At 37.9% G+C, this 18668-nt stretch overlaps 2 protein-coding genes across 7 annotated transcripts in view; both read right to left on the reverse strand.

Moving 5' to 3' along the window:
* LOC144339055 (uncharacterized) overlaps positions 1-18668 on the reverse strand; it is a 293212-nt gene that overhangs the window by 17386 nt on the left and 257158 nt on the right. The window lies entirely within an intron of this gene.
* On the reverse strand, positions 9452-10564 carry LOC706634 (glutathione S-transferase theta-2B). The gene has a single exon (XM_001106693.5). The coding sequence runs from the start codon at positions 10498-10500 to the stop codon at positions 9766-9768; it is 735 nt and encodes a 244-aa protein (XP_001106693.2). The 5' UTR covers positions 10501-10564; the 3' UTR covers positions 9452-9765.

Below are 18668 nucleotides of genomic sequence, written 5' to 3' on the forward strand. Positions count from 1 at the left end.
TCCATGGCTGGCAAGCGTCGAGCCGGAAATTCAGTTGAATAGAGCCCTAAATGTTTTTTTGTTTGACATTCATGCTTAACAGAAAATGATGAATCCATTAGCAACTCCTTCCGTTGCCAAAAGAAACAGACTTGCACTTGTAGATTGCTTTCATTCTGCGCTATCAAGCCTCTGCATGTGCTGCTTTCTCAAAGCTGACAGTCATCTATCATTTTTAAATGGGTTTAGAGGTACAGTCGTCTTTGTCTGAAGTGTGTGGATGTGTCAGCGTGAATGTGACTCATTAAAACAGACTGACCCAAACAGTTTAAATGGGATTCACAGTAGGGGGAAAATGTTTTATTTGAGGTTTGTTTGGAATTATTTTGAAGTTTGTCACTAATTTTGAAAAACAATGGGCTCATTTTCCTAACTTCTTTTTCTTCCCTGAGATGTGTCTAAGAGAACAAATAGCTATATTATGCACTGTCTCAAAAACATGCTCTTTGGAAATGAAAAAAGTTTCTAGGATTATGAAATGTCGAGAGTTCCCTTGTGCTCTAGAACATTTCACATACTTAAATGACTTCATGAAACTCCCCCAAGTTTCTCTCTCTCTCCTCAAACCCTTATCCCCAATCCATAAATGACATCTTTGAACATAATCTTTAGACCCGTTTTTCATCATTTCTATTAGCCTTTCAAGGAATGCCTTTTGAAGTCAAAGATTTAACATATGGATTAAATCTTCCATAAAATGGGTTTAATATTAAGAGAAAAACACCTGGCTGTATGCATCTGGGTCACAGGACATTGTATTGTTTTAAATGCTTCAAGATGTTCAATAAAATTGAATATGGCCAAACTCATCTCCAATGTGGGCCTGTGCGCCCTCAAACCTGTTTCCTAATGGCTCTTTCTCTCTCGTCTTGCATCAGTATGAAGTTCCTAAAGCAATAATAGAAGGGCCAATAGCAGAAATTAAGCTCCAAGAAGATTTATATATATCAATGAAGACAAAATTAATTTATTAAGAGTTTCATGGCAATTAGTATAATTGATCTTCCAAGTTTTCTCTGTGGGCACAGAGGGAGATATTCAAAATGTTTAATACCTACAAGTCATGGGCACAACCAAGCAGAACAGACACCGTGGCAGGGTCCTGGAAGCCCCTTGCTGGATGCAAGAGATTAATGGAGCCCCAGCATTGACATCAAGGAAGCTGGGACAGTGTGTTGGGGCAGGAGGCACTGAGAATACTGGTTATTTATTAACACGTATAGACAAATTTCAGTATTTTAATACGCAGCTGTACCAGTGTGTATTGGCTGAATTCCAGCCATACTTTTACTCCTTCACTGCATAAACTCCTAGGATTTGAGAAAACAAAAGCAGGAATACCTCCTGTGTTTGAGCATTGCTGTATAGCTTCCCACTTTTTTTCATGTACAACCCCAAATAAACTGAGTGTCTTCTAAGGCATCAAGCATATTCAAGCTGTTCCCATAGGAACAAATTGTTGGTAAAAGTGAAGAATGAGGATTAAAACATTTAAAAGGGTAAAACAGTAATTACGGTATTATTTAAACATTTTTAAAATAAGCATAGTTTCTTAGTCTTCACCCCATTTTACCCAGAAGACTTCTGAAGTTTTAGCACTGCAAGGCACATTTGTAGAATAAAATATGTAGAATGTGTATTTAACTTATGTCATACCTTTCCTTTAAGGAACTAAAATGAGTTGTCATAATGATTTGACTTAATTAACCAATTCAGTCATTCCTTGCCACCACCACCACTCCCAAAAAAAGGTAATTCAAGGCAAATATTATGATACCCATTTGCACTGGAAATGCAAACAAATGCAATCTTTAAGATCCTAAGCCTCTAGCCAACCAAAGACTAGCTCAAATCCAGCTCTTGCATCCAAGACTGCTTTGATTGAGTTATTAAGTGATCCCACAACAAGTAACATCTATGTAGGAAGAAGGGGAAATGTGAGCACTCTAAGACCTCATCCTTTAAGGAAGTATAATTGGATGTCTCTTGTGTAACTTAGGCCATTTCAGAACTTAAGATAAATACACATCAAATATAAGAGGGGAAAAGAGGAATGCATTGCTTTTATTCCACTGACAGAAAGAAAAAACAGTTTCTATTGAAATACACACAAATATATTTTAAAACATTTATTAAAGAAAACACAGAAAGACCAAATGGGATGGACGGAAAGTTATATTCCCTCTAAAGTTACTGAGAACTAAAATGCAGCAATTTATTTCCAATTTTCGCAGATAACACGCACTATAGCAGGAGAATGCCTTTCTGTTCGAAACTCCTATATTCAAGTCTAAAATATTTTATTTAAACTACCAATTTATGTGCTACATACAACTATATCCTCAATATTTATTTTAAATATTATATATACTTTATAAAATATTTCAGTACAGTTACTGAAACTACAACCACATGCATTTTATTGAATATCGAAAGATAAAATGCAGGCTTTGGAGTCAGACTGTGTGAGTTTGTATTCTAGTGTGACCACTTTGTGGCTCTTTAACCTTGGACAAACTTCTGTCTCTGGCCCCAGCTCATAGAACAGATCTATTAACATCACGTGGTGAGGTGATAAGGACTAAATAAGATATGTTTGTAGAGTTCCAGCATACTGAATGGTAGAGAGTAGATTTTTGGGGTTCCTCCCTCTCCCTGATACATCTTCCTTTTTCTCAGTGAACATTTACCTTTAGCAATCAAAGACATTAATGATTGAATATCTGGTCTTTCTACTGCAAGGTTAGAATTTCTTCAAGAAACAATGTCAATGCAACTTCAGGAATACCTGACCCCTCCTCCTGTTTTTAACCACTCAGAATCTGTCTCCATCCTGGACTATGTGTAGTTCCCAGTATCATATTTTCTGATGGTCTTAGAACTTAAGCCACCATTCCCTGCCACACTGATACCACCTTGCTGATTACTTAACCAAGTGATTCCTTTCAGGTGGAAGAGATGTACCCGGGACCTCTGTAGAAGCAGGTACAAGCTACCAAAATTTCCCACTTTATTTGTTTTGAGTTTGGAATGAGCAACTACTAGGAAAGGAAGAAAATTTTATAAACTATTTATAAAATCACATTCATTTAAAAGCTAATTCTACCCTTGATTGAATTGCAAATAGAACTAAAATCTTTCTTGGTTCTCATATTACACCTTTCCTTTGCTAGTTTAGGCATTTGTGACCTTTGGCTTTATTAATTTATTCAGAAAGTATGTATTGAGTACCTACTATGTGCTGGATGCTGAGTAATTTAGACACAATTTGTGAATTGTGTCTTCTTCAAGTCAAGTCTTCCTTCTTCCAGTCTTGTGGTTCTCAAACTTTAGTGTGCAACAGAATCACCCGGAGTGATTTGAACGCATTGATTATAGACTACTCCCCCAGGGTCTGATTTAGGAGGTCTGTGTAGAGGTCTGAGCATTCACATTTTTAATCTATGGGTTCTGGTCTAGGAAACACTTTGAGACCACTTTCTATATTGTTTCTAATCTATTTGCCATAACGATCACATGCATTAACCTCCTAAAATATAATGTCACTCTATAGAGTAAAAACCCTGTTTGGTTCTCCAATCCATAAAATAAAGCCTTATCAAAACCTTCAGGATATGCCATTCAAGGTTGCTACTTTTCTAGCCTCTCCTTCTGATGATGATTACACATGACAAAATACTCTCCACTGTACTGTTCCTTTCTTAGTTAAGTTTAATGCTATGCCTATCAAATATTATATTGACCCTTTTGGTTCTTTGGAAGCTAAAAGTTTTGAACTTTTCATTTATTAAACAAAAGAAGACAAGGGGTATCTATTGGCTTTTGTAAGTATATTGGCTCAGTGGGCACACAAAGCAACCGTTTAGTAGTAGAAAGAAGTAATAGCATGATGGAAGGGAACCCTGCCAAGAAGGCCTAAACACTGAAAAAATGTCTTTAAAAATACAGATTTAAATTGAAGAAGTATCTGATAACACCAGTCAGTTTACTCATCAATAGGCTGTTTTTGTTTTACAATTATGTGTCTGAAGATAGTAGCAGGAAAAGAGGCATCACTGTGCAAACATTAGTATCTCACACAACTGCATCAAAGAGAAAAAATAGAACACTAGCTTTCATTTTCATTCAGTGATATTAACCTAAAATAACTTACCGTAGTTTTGTTTGAATTCACCAGGTAAAGTTTTAGTATGTGGTAATGACTACGAAGGAACATTCAAAGTATTATACCTATTTGTGTTGACACACTTTGTGAGAAATGTTGTTTGAAATATGCATTGAAATAAAGCATCTCCAAATAACTTGAATATATACCCCGGTATCATCAAGAGACAAACTATGCTATTGGATTATTAAACTCATCTAATTAGGGAGAACTGAAGGTAGAAGAGGAAATGGGAAGGAGAGAGAAAGAGGTTATATATGGACAGATAAAATCATGAATGGTAAATACAATTTTTCTCCCTTTCTCTGAAAACTTGTTGTGTTCATAGTTGTTATTTTTGAAGACATCTTATCTATGGGCAAGCTTCTACTTTTTCACTGCAGAGAGGTGGAAAAATATTAGTAATAAAGACAAGCTTAATAAAAGTGCTTTGGAGTGTTTGTGTGTGCATGCACGTGCATAGGAGGCTGGGGCATGGTGGGAGGCAAGCCTAAGCCTCTGTTCTGTTCAATATGATACCTATTTTTGTTTTGTTTTATTTTTATTGACTGTTCATTTGCTTTTTAAAAACCTTTGTTTGACATTGTTCAGAGAAGGCCCAAGAGCGTGTCCCTACATTTTCGGCTAAAGAGTCATAGGATGACTGGGTGGTTTTCCAATTCCTCCTCCTAGGGCAGCCAGCAAACTGGCCATATTCAGGCTCTCCGCCACTGCTGAGGTCTTGAACAGGCTCTGGAAGAAACAGTTGTCTAGAGGGATTTGTGACAACTATAATCAAACAGCACATTTGTAAGATTAGTGAATGAATTCCACTGAATGACATCTGATGACCACCATGTCTTCAAACCATTGGAAAGACAGCTTGAAAAGACAAGCCTAAAATTAAACTTTTTTATGATTATCCATATTAAACACACACACACGAAACAGCAATCATATGCATAGATCCTCTAGTAGTGGCCTGGTACGTGCAAAGAACACTGGATTTGGAGTCAGGCACACTTGGGTTTGAATCCCAGCCTTAGAGCTGAAACTATAGATGTATTCTCTACCTCTGTTAACTGTAAAACAAAAGTGGTGCTGTGTTGCAATTAAGTATACTGACACATATAGTAAAAAACGCCTGGAACAGAGTCTGGCAGACAGTAGGAACATAGCAATTAACAACAGTAGCAGTAGAACAAGAAATGATTTGATAATTTTTTTTTGGATAGGGTCTCATTCCTGGATTGTAGTGGCATTTTCATAGCTCACTGCAGCCTCAAACTTGTGGGGTCAAGCAATCTTCCCACCACAGCCTCCAAAGTAGCAAAGAATTTAGGTGCATGCCACCATGCCTGCCTAATTTAAAAAAATTTTTTTTTTGTAGAGGCAGGGTCTCACTACATTGCCCAGGATGGTCTCAAACTTCTGGACTCAAGCAATCCTCCTGCCTCAGCCTCCCAAAGTGCTGGGGTTACAGGTATAAACCACTGCACCTAACCTGACTTGAACTTTTATATATAGCTTTCCTTGGAGGTCAGTCCAAAGGTGGAACTAAATCTGGACTACACTTCTAACTTCACACACAAACTTTTACACTAAGATTGTTTAATGCATACTTGCTCTATAAAGGAAAGAATGAATGAGACAAAAATAATCATACTTCTCTAAAGATTATCAGGTTGACAGAATAAAAGTTTTCTCAACAGGTGCTCTGCCAGATGTATCAATAAATGTTTTTCAAACACCTACTAGGTGCAAGACACTGTTCTTAGAGCAAAGAAAGATGACTAAGAATGATATTAACTTTATAAACACAGTGGCTTAACCTCACCAATTGTGGCTTCAGATAGAATTACCCACAGTGCCCAAGCTTCACCTCAGATCAATCAAATTAGAATCTCTGGGAATGAGATTCAGACATCAGCATTTTTCTATATTCCTGTGGTGATCCAATATGTAGGCAGATTGAGAAGGAATGGTCTAGGAGCTATGTGGGGAGATAAGATGAATGTGGGTGAGTAATAATAATGTGAAAGATAAAGGAGTATTAGTGGAAAAATAAGTATCAGAAGAATTAGAAAGCATCTAACAGCAAGAATATCCATACAGAGATTTCAAGAAAGAGTCAGCATTTGAGCAAAGTTTCCACAGATGCTGGATTAACACAGGTGAAACATGGACAGACATGAGGTCCATGGCAGTGGGGTGGCAATATACCATGTGAAAAAACAGGAGATACCAGTAGTGTCTTGAATACACAAAGAATAATGATGGACTCAGCTTTATTTCTAAACTTTCATTTGCACACAACAACCCTGCCCCTGCCACATTTAAGTTTAGTTTTACAACTATTTGGACAATCTTAAGGCTCAAATTTCTAGATTTTTTTTCCTTTAGATCTTAAGTTCAAAGAACATAGACATTATTCAACAACTCTTAGATATTTTTATTTTATATCCTAACAAAGGATTTGATGTGACTTACAATTTTATAGCACTTGTAAAGTAGCAATCATTTTGAGGCAGAACAGAAATCACCTAGGAAAAAAAGCATTATTGTGTCAGGAAGCTACAACGATATTGTTTCTGATATTGAGTATTAAATATAGCCCTGAGACTCCCGGCAGTCAATGCAACAAGGGAAATGTGAAGCCTTACTCTCTTATAAAGGAAGGTATGTAGTTTATTTGAAAGGGAAATACTATCTTATTGCTAAAGTCTGGGAGGAATGTATTACATATGGAAAGCACATTGCATAACATAATGAAAAATACCTTTAATTCTCTTGTTCATCTACAACTTGGAGAACTTCGCTGATTTCAACTCATGCTGAGACTAAGGTCTCTCTAAGGTGAATTTTTAATTCACCTTCGTTTGCTGAGATTAATCAGACCAAAATGATGTGCCCATTCTATTTAGAGAAATGTATACCTGCTACAATCGCTCAACATGGGAGAAAATACCAGCACTGATCTTTCCACTTTCTGGCTTTGTTGATGTCTTAGCATACACAATCTGTAAACCTTGTATTTTAATTCCTCTTTGGTGCCAAGCACAATGCTTAAAGAATCATTTGCCCACCTATATTGTTCCAAATGCATCACATTCTTAAAAGGAAACATGGTTAGTAAAACCCTCTTGAAATTTAAGGCATTTGAAGGAGTTATATTCTTAAGGCATTAATTCATCATATTAAGGTATATAAGCAAATTCTTATAAGCTTTCACATGCCCAATTTGGCAAGGGATCATCCATATGAATAGTCCTTTGTTTTCACTCCAATGATGTATACAGGTTTTCACAGAACTCAAATTGATTCTAGCAATTATTTAAAATTCCTCAGAAATACCTTAAATCTCATATCTTCATTTCTGAGTAGGGACAATGCCAAAATGCCAACAGCTGAGTACTTTTAGATTAAAGGCAACATCCCTTTTGACAGCCTTTCACACAGATCCCGGCAAACAGCAATTCATATAAATCACACACATCTAGTGTCTCACTTTATATGACCTGATGGGGAAATCCTGTGGTTGACTAGTGGAAGATATGAACCTGGGCAATAATTTCTTGAGACTGCTTCAAAGCCAGTCCTACTCAAAAACGATGCTACACGCAACAGGTCATGTTTTAAGTAGACGGTTGTACGTTGAGGTCTATTATTGCATTGCCTTGTAAGATCACATATCAACTTTTTTGACACTTTTAATTATAGCTATAGCAGCAAATTATCTCATACCTATCTACATGTCTACATTTTTAAAGTATTGCCCTTTATTTGAGAAATTCTCCTCATAAATATACTGAGTTATTTTCTAAGAATGCACCTAATGTTGAACCATGCTCTCTTGTTTCCTCCTCAGACCAACACAATTTGTCATGTACAATAACTGGATGGGGTTCAAGATTCAGTCATTGAACATGAACAGAAAGACATGGAAACAGTTTCACATGAAAATGCAGGTCAGAATCAACTTGCTGAATTTTCCAGAACAGAGATGGCAAACACGCTTATACACACTAATGCTTTTTACAGAAAGTGGACATAAACTAATTGATCACACACGTTTCTCTCCAAGAGTTTGGACATGGTCTCAGAACTCTCTTCAACCAAGGACATTATGTAGACATTAATGATTAATCAAAGGGGCACTTTGTTGAAACTTATTTGCCATCCCTCTCCTAAGTCCTCACATTGGCATAGGCCCGGGAGGGAACCAACCCAACCCATCTTAACAGCCCAACTCAAAATTATATCAACCCTTTCACAAACATCTCTAGCAAGTAACCAATCACCAACATGCTGAGTGAACCAGACACATGCAAAAGGGTCCACAAACTCACGTGCAAAAAGACTGAATGATTAACTGACTGTAAATAAGTAGAAACAACTAGAAAGGTATGAATTACCTTCTAGGTAGACTTCTATTGCCATGCTTACTATTCAGTCTTATCACAGCTCTTTGAAAATAAAGGCAGTGGAGGTGGAGTTTGGGAGGAGGTGAGGTTAATTGCTTTGTACTTTATTTCCTAAGAAGAATATTTTATACCTAGGAGTGAACTCTCAACTCTCTGGCATACCTGCATTACTAGGAACAGTGTGTAGAGCTCTCTAAGGATAGGGCAGTCTAAAAATTATCTTAATAAAGGGAAAGATGAGTTGGGAAGGGTCCAGGGATAGAAGAGTCTGGGGAAGGGGCAGGAGTCCCATGCCTTGTGGTTCAGTTTTTACCGTGATTATTCTTGTCCATTCAGTTCCCTTATCCAACTTCTGTGACATCAAACCCCCTCTTCCTTTTCTCTCCAAAATACTGGATCTTATTGAACTAATTAAGGAAATTTACACTAAAGTATAACTAACCAGCACTTTCAGAAAACATTTGAATCCAAAAGAAAGACTTGTTAATGTAAATGAACCTCTAAATTTTGAATGAATCTCTAATCACATAGCTTATCATCTCTTAATTTCCCTACCCAAGTCAATTAGTGTCCCAGGAAATAAAATTCATGGTATTTGCTATCATTTCATAAATTGCAGCTAAATGCTGTATCTTTCCTAAACCTTAAAAGTTACTGTGCCTTCCAGTATTCCAGTGTCCATGAACACTTGAAAATCTTTGAAATGTTTCTATTAAAAATATTGTACCCTAGAAACTACAAATTCTTGCAAATCATCAGCATTGTTTGGGGCGGGGGTCGGGGGAGTTAAATAGCAACTTTCCTTGTGAAGTTTCTAACTATTCTTCATTCAGTGTAGATCTTTTTTTTTTTTTTCCCTATTCAAAGTGTTTGGAATCTTTATTATATTTAAAACACTGATGACATTTACCAATTTTTGAGTGTTCTTCACGTTACTGATTTGTAGGAGTTTTTTATGTATTGCAGATTTAGTCTCTTACTGGTTATGTATGCTGTACCTAAGGAGAAGCAGCACTGCCAAGGACACAGTCTTGCCTGTGCAGAGCTTCACATGAAGCTGGAGACAAGGGACTGGGGCAAGATGGAAAGATAAACAGGGGCAAGTAAGTAACAGAATGAATCCTCATGGCGAATCTCCTGGGCCCCATTCCAGACCCTTCAGGGGATCCTGGCAATTCGAAGTAGCATAGTCGGATAGACCTCTGGTGGGGGTGTTGGGAGGGTTTTCTTGGCCGCCTGTTCCAGGGTGCTCAAGATGAGGCTGTGGGCCTCCTGGCACAGCTCAGCACCCAGGAAAGCCTCCACTCGTTCACGCCATGCTGCCAGTCGTGGCCGTCCCTTGAATAGTTCGTAGCCGACAGCCACCGGCTGCATCAGCTCCTCCAGCGCCATGAGATCAGCCAGCGTCACCTGCTGGCCAGCAAGGAAGAGCCTGTCCCCCAGGAACTTGTTCTCCAGCCATTGCAGGGCCTGGTCTATGGCAGTCCTGTTGCGTTCCACCTTCTCTTCGGGCACCTGGACCCCAATGAGTGGCCCCAACACCTGGACCCACATGGGTACACCAAAGGTGCCGCGGATGCAGTCAGCATGCCAACCCAGGTACTCATGAACACGGGCACGAGCCTGCAGGTCAGATGGATACCAGTGGTCCGCCGTCTGGTACTTACAGCTCAGGTAAATCAGGATGGCTGAGCTTTCGGTCAAGATGAAATCACCATCCTTGAGCACAGGCACTTTCTGCAGGCTGTTGATCTGGAAGAACTCCTTGCTTCTGTGCTGCCCTTTGATAATATCCACAGTGCGCAGTTCGAAGGGGATGCCATTCTTCTTGGCGAAGATGTAGACGGCGCGGCTGGGCTGGGACAGCAGGTTCAGGTACAGTTCTAGGCCCATGGCGGGGGCTGCAAGGACAGCGGGGATGGCAGTGAAGGCGCTGATGGCGGTGTGGGCAGCGGCTCCATTCAGTGTAGATCTTAACCAAAGGTCAGTTGTTTAGCGGCAAGATGCATATACTCAAAAGCAAAGACACAATCACAAAAGGAAGTAATACCAGCACTTCTAAGATCTAAATAACATTGCAGGGATTATTCTAATTGTACTGGTGGCCAAAAAGACTGCAGTGATTATTCTAGCGTTCTATGTGAATTTTATTGGCTGAACCACATAATTTTTGTAGTCAAGGATATTTGGAAATTGTAACTGTGACAAAGATTTTTTTTTAATAAATATGGTATATATACTGTCTTATCTGATAGCTGTTCCAGATATTTATAGGAAACTCCTTTCTTCAAATGATTTGGTGAGGCATAGTCATTGATGTGCCCTAAGCCTAATGGAAAGCAGGCAAAATGGAATAAATGTTAAGTCATACACCCAATATTAAATGTGGAGTTGATCACTTTTATGCCTAGGATTTCATTCAGCCCCTTTGGTTAATAATAATAATTAATGGCATGCCTCAAAAGATTAGAAAACCAGCTCCTCTGCATTTCAAATAAACCAAGTCTTACAAGAGCACAAAGTATGAACAGGTAATTTTTGTCATGAAAACGTTCATCTTTTTCTTTCATACACAAGTAAAAGTATCACGTCTCACATTGAGTTGATGAGAACACATCAATCTCTGATCACCTGGTACTTTAAGAGCAGATTCTGGAGGACTCGTCCATTCAACAAGTTTATTTGTATGGTATAATTTCTAACTTTATTTTTCCCCTGAACCCTGGGGCGAAAATGTCACCTTCTGCTACCATGCTAATTCAAAAATAAGAGGCAGGTAGCTGTCCCTATGGTGACAGAGTCTCATTTTACCCCCCAGTCCATCTCCAACCTGTTACTAAATTACTAAGCACTGGAGCGATGCATCAAAGAGCACAGGGAGATGCTGTTAAGGTAATGAAACCAAAAACCATTCACTTAAAACATGTTGTGTCAGCTTGGAAATAAGGGTGAAATAATCCCTTTATTTTCTATTGCCATCCTTCTAGGCAACCACCTAACAACTGTTCCATTTTCTAGGTTACAGAACCAGGTCCTCACCCTGCACAAAAAAAATTACCTCCCAGAGGTGGAACTGACTTTCTAAAGCTCTTGCAGTTTGGGCATAAAAAATATTTTTTAATATGCTCAAAAACATGTATTTTGACTTTTTCATATCTTCATTATACTATATTAAAAATAAGCAGTTAGACATACTTTCTTTGGAAGCAATTTTAAGTGTCTATTAGCTATAAAAAGCAATTACATTTCTTTAGAGCATCTAAGAATCCAGGAGGCCAAGAACAAGATTTTTCCCTCAGTCATGGTTTTCAAAGGGTCGGCCAAGAGAATTGGGACAGGCTGCATTCCTTACTAATAGTGCACCACAACACGCTTTAATATCCTGCCGAGAAGAATCTTTTACTTTGAAATTTAAAGTCTCATCTGACAGGACCCATGCCTGCAGGAGCCTCAATTTATCTGCTCTAGAGGAAGAACGGCAAAATCCAATCTGAGAATCCAAACCTTTGTTTCCATGGTGAGGTTTCCAAAAAGCTACTGAACATTCAATTCTGCCCACTATAGTTATGGGGTGCGGGTATATTTAAGAATCTACCTTAAGTTAACACAAAGGCACACAAAACATCAGTCATTTCTGCAACTAGAAGCGAGGTCATTGTGGGATGACATTATATTTACCTTGAAAGGTATTGGGATTGTGTGCACCTGTTCACTTTTCTGAAAAATGAAGGGGTTGAACTAGATGATCTCTAGGGTCCATTTTAGGTTACACTTTAACTAAGAGGTTAGCTAACACTAACCTTGATCAAGTCACTCAGCCCACCAATGTGTAAGTTTCCTTCCAGTTCTAAAACCAATCCACAAATCTCTATATTATTTTAGGGGGTATTTTTTCCTTTAATATAAACAGATAATTTTAGAAATAAGATTAGTGTTCTCCATACTATCTGAGATTGAGGGTGGAGGTGAAGGGTAAGGAGCAACTTTTTGTTCCAGTAGTCACCTTTATGGGGAAGTAAGATGGGCAAATAAATAACCAGAATTCAGATCAAGGAAAACAGGTTTAAAAAGGTAAAAATATGGTAATAAAATAAAATAATAACAATTGTGAAAAGCAATATTTCCCTTTGAAACTAATGTCATAGGTCTTTGCCTACTTACCTTTTTAATGTCAAAAGTCTCTTCCCAAGCAGCCTTAAGTTTTTCAATGAACATACAACTAGCTTTTTCAAGAGTCATTACTTGAAACTACTCCTCCACCAAGTTTAGGTAGACTTGGGCCCAGTATGAGGTTTTCCTATAGACTAGGAGATATATTAATTAACCTGAGGCCAATGCAACAAAATAAAATTCCTGAAGGCAAGACAGTGTGATGTAACAAAAAGGATGTGGAATTTGGGTTTAGAGGGCCCAAGCAAAGCAAACTTTGTATTCCTCACTCTGTCCTTTTCTAGCCGTGAAGTTGGACAGTGCTTTGAATATCTCTGGGCTTTGGTTTCATCATCTGTAAAATGATGGATAATTACCCTCCAGAAATTATTGTCATAAGGATTAAATGACATAATGGGGTAAGTGGTACAACTTCAATAAATACTTCAATTACCTGTTGAATTTATTCAATTTCAATTCAATAAATGTTTACTAATGGCCTACAACATGCCAGGTACTACATAAGGTGCTATAGATTAAACGATGGAGGGGAAAAAAAAACACCCCATGCCATTGTTACTCTCTGAATAGAAACAATCCAATATGGCCATTGGCATCTGAAGAACTGACTTGTCAGATTAGACATCAGATGCTATGCTGCTCACTTGTTCCACAGCATAATCTTTAAGAGGAAACAGTTGTTTAAACTGCCCAATCACACCATTCTTCAGAGGCATGATATTCTCCTTTGCTCAAGAAATACTGACAGATCAACTGCTATATGTGGAACACAAAAGTCTTAGCTATAGTTTTTGCTGTTAGGATGTATATACTTCTATAGGGAAAGAAGACATTAACCTATGGCAAGATTTAAGAAAAAGATGTAACTAATTAAATTTAGGAAATGCTCACTACGTCTTCAGAATTTTGCTAGGGCTCTAGAGGATAAAGTAGGAAATATATATGGCTTCCATCCTCAAGGTATTTACAGTCTATTGGAGAGAAGGGAACTAAGGCACACAATTTGCTCCTACAAAATAGTGCATGATTATATGTCAGATGAATCAATGAGATGCCTAAGCAGAGGTTCTGTTGTTGGTGCTATAGGAACTGTGGGCTACTATCCTCAGAGAATGATCTAAGGAGAAGATTAGGTTTTGCTGAACTTTTAAGAATGGGTAGAATTTTAAATAGATGACTATGACAGTAGAAAAGTTAAGGTTAGGGGAGCCTATATCCAAAAGTCTTCATGTTAAAAGAAAAATGAGCACTGCATATTCAGAGGTTAAGGAGCAATATAAGATCAGGGTGGAAAGACAGGGCACCTTCCAATGGTAGAAGAATCTACAGTTCTACAATTTAGTGTTTTAAGTTCTACAATTTACTGTATTCTACAATTGTTTTCCCTTGGTCCTGTGGCAGATAGCCGAGAAACCCACTGTTACTTCGTGTTCCTGTCAATTGAATGCTTAGACCATGAATGACGCGTTCCACCAAAATGTACCAGTTATTATTATTATTATTATTATTATTATTATTTTGTTACTGAAAATATGGCCAAAGTTGAAACCACTCAGTCCATTAAATAAGCTGTATTTTAGGGCCTAATTACCATTTGACAGTGAATAAAGCGGGGATACATTCAGACAAGGCCCAGAAAGGAAATTGGAAAGGGGGCAAGGGATCTGGTTCTCAAAAGTGAGGTTGTTTTTACATTACTGTTTCCTATTTCAAAATACAAAACAGTGGGGAAGTGATGGAGCCAGATGTAAGGAAAGAGATCAAGAGTTGAGAATATGGGCACTGCTTCTGGACACTCCAACTTACTCAAGCTAATATTTTACTCCTTTAAAAGCCATGTTTATATACATTATCTTTTCCCCAATACATGCCTTTGCAAGTGACTTCTAAGTACATATTAAAAGTTGATACATACAACCTTTTCAAATAAAGAATCAATAATACCTGTATGAATGGCTGAGAGCACTTTGAATTAAAAATGTATGCATATATTTACTGAGCATTATTGAGCCTCGGTGAGAACCTTAAGGTTTTTCTAGAGTGGTGGCAAAGGCCCAAGGCTCTTAAACTAACTACTCCACTTCAGTCATCTGGAAGTACCAGAGATATAGAATTATAGAGAGAATATATAGAAAAATAGAAAAACCGAATGAAAATAATACAACTCTTTCTCTTCTAATTTAGTGTCTAATTTAAGCATTTGAACGTTTTTCAAAGTAGTCATTATCTAATATGGTGTTGTTTTGGCTCAATTTAACTTAAGAAGTCAATTTTAATAAATCTGTCTATCCTGGAACGCTTATGCTAAATATTGCTGAAAAGGTATATATAACAGAAAGCCTTGAGTTTCTCTGTTTGTAAGATGATAAAAATTTATCATAATTTGAAAATTCTTCTATGTCTTTTTCTACAACCCAGCTACCTAACAGTATCAGGAAATAGGAACAAAGGAAAGATAATTTTAGATAGTTAATGTGCCAGTGGTAGGTTTCTCCCTGCAAGCAAAACCTGGAACTTAACTTTAGATGGCAGATAATTTCCCCCCTCCCCTGCCTGCCAACTTGTTTGTTGTTTCTAAACAAGCCCTTCAGTTGATATTTATTTTTAATTTAATCTACAGGTCCTTTGTCTATAATTACAATTTATTTGAGCCAGTCCTTTGTGACTGTAAGTTTAAAGGTAAAAACGTTTTAACCAGGTGCATTTTACCATTTTGTTATTGCTATTGTCAAAAGAGTAAGAAGGAAGGAGGAAGGAAGAGCACATAAGGCAAACATGTCATGTTGAATACCTAGATCAGAGAGCAGAGCATATGTCCCAGAGGCAGGCTATCGAGTGCAAATCCACAGTGCACTAGGAGACTTACTATTGGAATTCAAAATTACAATACATCTCTTTTGGATGAAAAAGTTCTGCTACATTGGCAATGGCTAGTACTATTGAAGACCTGCTCACCTTTGACCCAGCAATTCTAGTCCTTGGTATATAGATAGAAAAACTTTCATACTTAGGCACACAGAGACATGTAAAAGATTTTAAAGAAATATAAACAATGCTGACAAACAACATATATACTCATCGTTAACAGGGGAATGGATATAGCGTGTCATGGTCATACAACTGATAAAGTAAAGGGAATTAACTAGAACTCTGTGAATCAACATAGAAAAAAGCTCACAAACACAATTTGAAGCAAAATAAATAACACTTGTACAAGTAGATATGTGGCATATTACCAGGTATTGAAACTTTTAAATTGTGCAAAACAACATTATGTAGTGATTATTGATACAAACATATGTGGTAAAAGCATAAAAGCAGTGTAGAGTACTGAATGCAATAGTGGAGGGGTAGACAGTGGACTTCACCTATGTCTGTAAAGGTGTATTTCTCAAATAATTTGAAGCAAATATGGCAAAATGTTTAGAAAACCAAACAGGGATACTTAGGTATTAATAGAGTACTGTACTTTTCTGTAAGGTTGTAATATTTCATTTAAAAAAAATTGAACAAGAACAAAAGCTTACTGGCCTCGATGAATTTTTTTTAGGTTTTAAAAATTTTATGTACCACATTTCTTTGTTTTTCTCTTCTATTTAAGTTTTTGCTTCTCCACAAGCATATGCAAGAGCTTTAGAAAAAAGATTTACTAATAATTCTTCAAAGAAATTAAACAGGGAATCACAAACAGAAGAATCTTCTACAGTTCTAACCAGATTATTTTCAACTGGGCTGAATTTTTGAAATGATAGGTCATTTGTCACACATATTAAAGTTAGAGAATTTGAAGACTTCCCAAAATATCAGAGCCCAGAAGGCTCTGAGGATGCTCCAAGCATTTGAAAATGGTTGTCTATTTTCTCCTCAATCATTTCTAGGGGCTTTCACTTCTTAAGTTTAACTAAACTTCTTCCAATATTGCACCCCCCATCAGTGTCATTCTGGAACAACATATTCTCTTTGGGCACATGTGCACTGTTCATTTTTATCTGCATCCACTTTTGAGAGCTTTTAATAGTTGCCTTTCAGGCTACACAGTAAGGTTTGCCATTCTCGTGGAAATATGAATGAACGCTTACTTCCTTTCACCTGTAAAGTAAACTCAATCTAAGTAAATCAACTTATAAAGGGTTGGTCTGGCCCCATGAAGTTTCCATTTGCAGATGAAAGTTTTCAATTTAATCAATCTGTACTTTGAATATAATCAAAAAAGAAAGAAGACATCAAGGTAGGATTCCTCTTATTAAAAATATATTTTCCATGGTTACATTTCTCTATTTTCTTATTTTTATTTCTGAGGAGCTCAGTGTCATGTAATCTTCAATAGAATGGAAAATTCTCCAACCAGCAATAATCCAGGAAGACATCAAAAACACCCAGACAGAATAAGGCTAATATTTCTTCACCAGGTGTCTAGCCTCTTAATCTAGTGATAATATCACATTCCAAAGGAAAAGGCACTGAGACCCTCCCAACTACTGCTCTAAGCACTTACTTCTGCACCTAGGATTACCAGCTTGTTGAGCAGCAAACATTCTCACCTGCACCTGAGGTGGGGGCTGATCTCCAGTTGCTGAGAACAGCAGCATTTAAGGAGTAAATGAGAGCCCAGGAAAGCTTTGGTTCTTTAGAAACCAAAACTCAGCAGCAAACTTGCTGGTTTCAGGTGCAGGTGTCAAATTATCTGGGGATTCATTTATGCTTCCTGAGACTGTGGCCTTTCTTTGGAATTTAGAATTTAAAAGGTGGTCTTTTCTGAAAGGGTGTATTTTAGGAGGCTGTATTTTATAGGTGTGTTTCAGATTCAGTTAAAAGGATGGCACGGCACACCCTCCTTGTCAGAGGATAAAGCCGGAGACTCCTCTGTGGGTGATATCACATCAGACCCTGAGTAGGGCCAACGGTCTGATCTGATAGAATGCTTGGTGAAGAGAAGTACAGGGAAACAAAGCAAAGGACATTTTGGATCCCATGTATTGTCCTGTTGCTGTGAACTCACCTTAGACAACACAATTTCCCTCTGAAAAATAAAGCGTGGCTATCAGAATACTCTTTGTAGGATTGCTGAGTGATCACTCTGAGGCTGTCTTATGGAGGAGAGGACACAGAAATGGAGTAAAAAAACATGGGTTCTAACACAACTTAGCCACTAAATTGCGGTCTACAGCATCGTTATCTGTACCATTAGAAGAGGAAGGGCCTGAGTCAAGAAATCTGAATTCCAGCTACAACACGTTGGAATCACTTGGAAAGTTAAAAAGTAACAACAATGCCCTGGCTGGCCTCTCCCTAGAATAACAGAATTAGCATCTCTGGGAGGTGGGCCTTGCATTAGGATTGGTTAAAAGTTCCCAAGATGGCTGGACGAGGTGGCTCACGCCTGTAATCCAAGCACTTTGGGAGGCCGAGGCGGGTGGATCATGAGGTCAGGAGTTCCAGACCAGCCTGGCCAACATGGTGAAACTCTGTCTCTACTAAAAAGACAAAAATTAGCTGGGCATGGTGGCAGGCGCCTGAAATCTACTTGGGAGGCTGAGGCAGGAGAATCGCTTGAACCTGGGAGGCGGAGGTTGCAGTGAGCCAAGATCATGCCATTGTACTCCAGCCTGGGCGACAGGAGCAAGACTCCATCTCAAAAAAAAAAAAGAAAAGTTCCCAAGATTATTTTAATATAGAGTTAGATTGAGAATTCGGGTAGCGTTTTCATACTTCAAGTAACTCACCTGGAAGCTTACTAAATGTAGATTCTGATGCAGTACGTAAGGGATGAGGCATTTTTAACAAGCTCTCAAGTGACGCAATGCTGCTGGTGTACAGATCATACTTGGAGTAGCAAGACACTGGATGATTTCTAAGCACCCTTCCAGCATGGTGATTCAGTGAGTCTACTT

The sequence above is a fragment of the Macaca mulatta genome, chromosome 2 (assembly GCF_049350105.2).
Source record: "Macaca mulatta isolate MMU2019108-1 chromosome 2, T2T-MMU8v2.0, whole genome shotgun sequence".
NCBI classification, from domain to species: Eukaryota; Metazoa; Chordata; class Mammalia; order Primates; family Cercopithecidae; genus Macaca; species Macaca mulatta.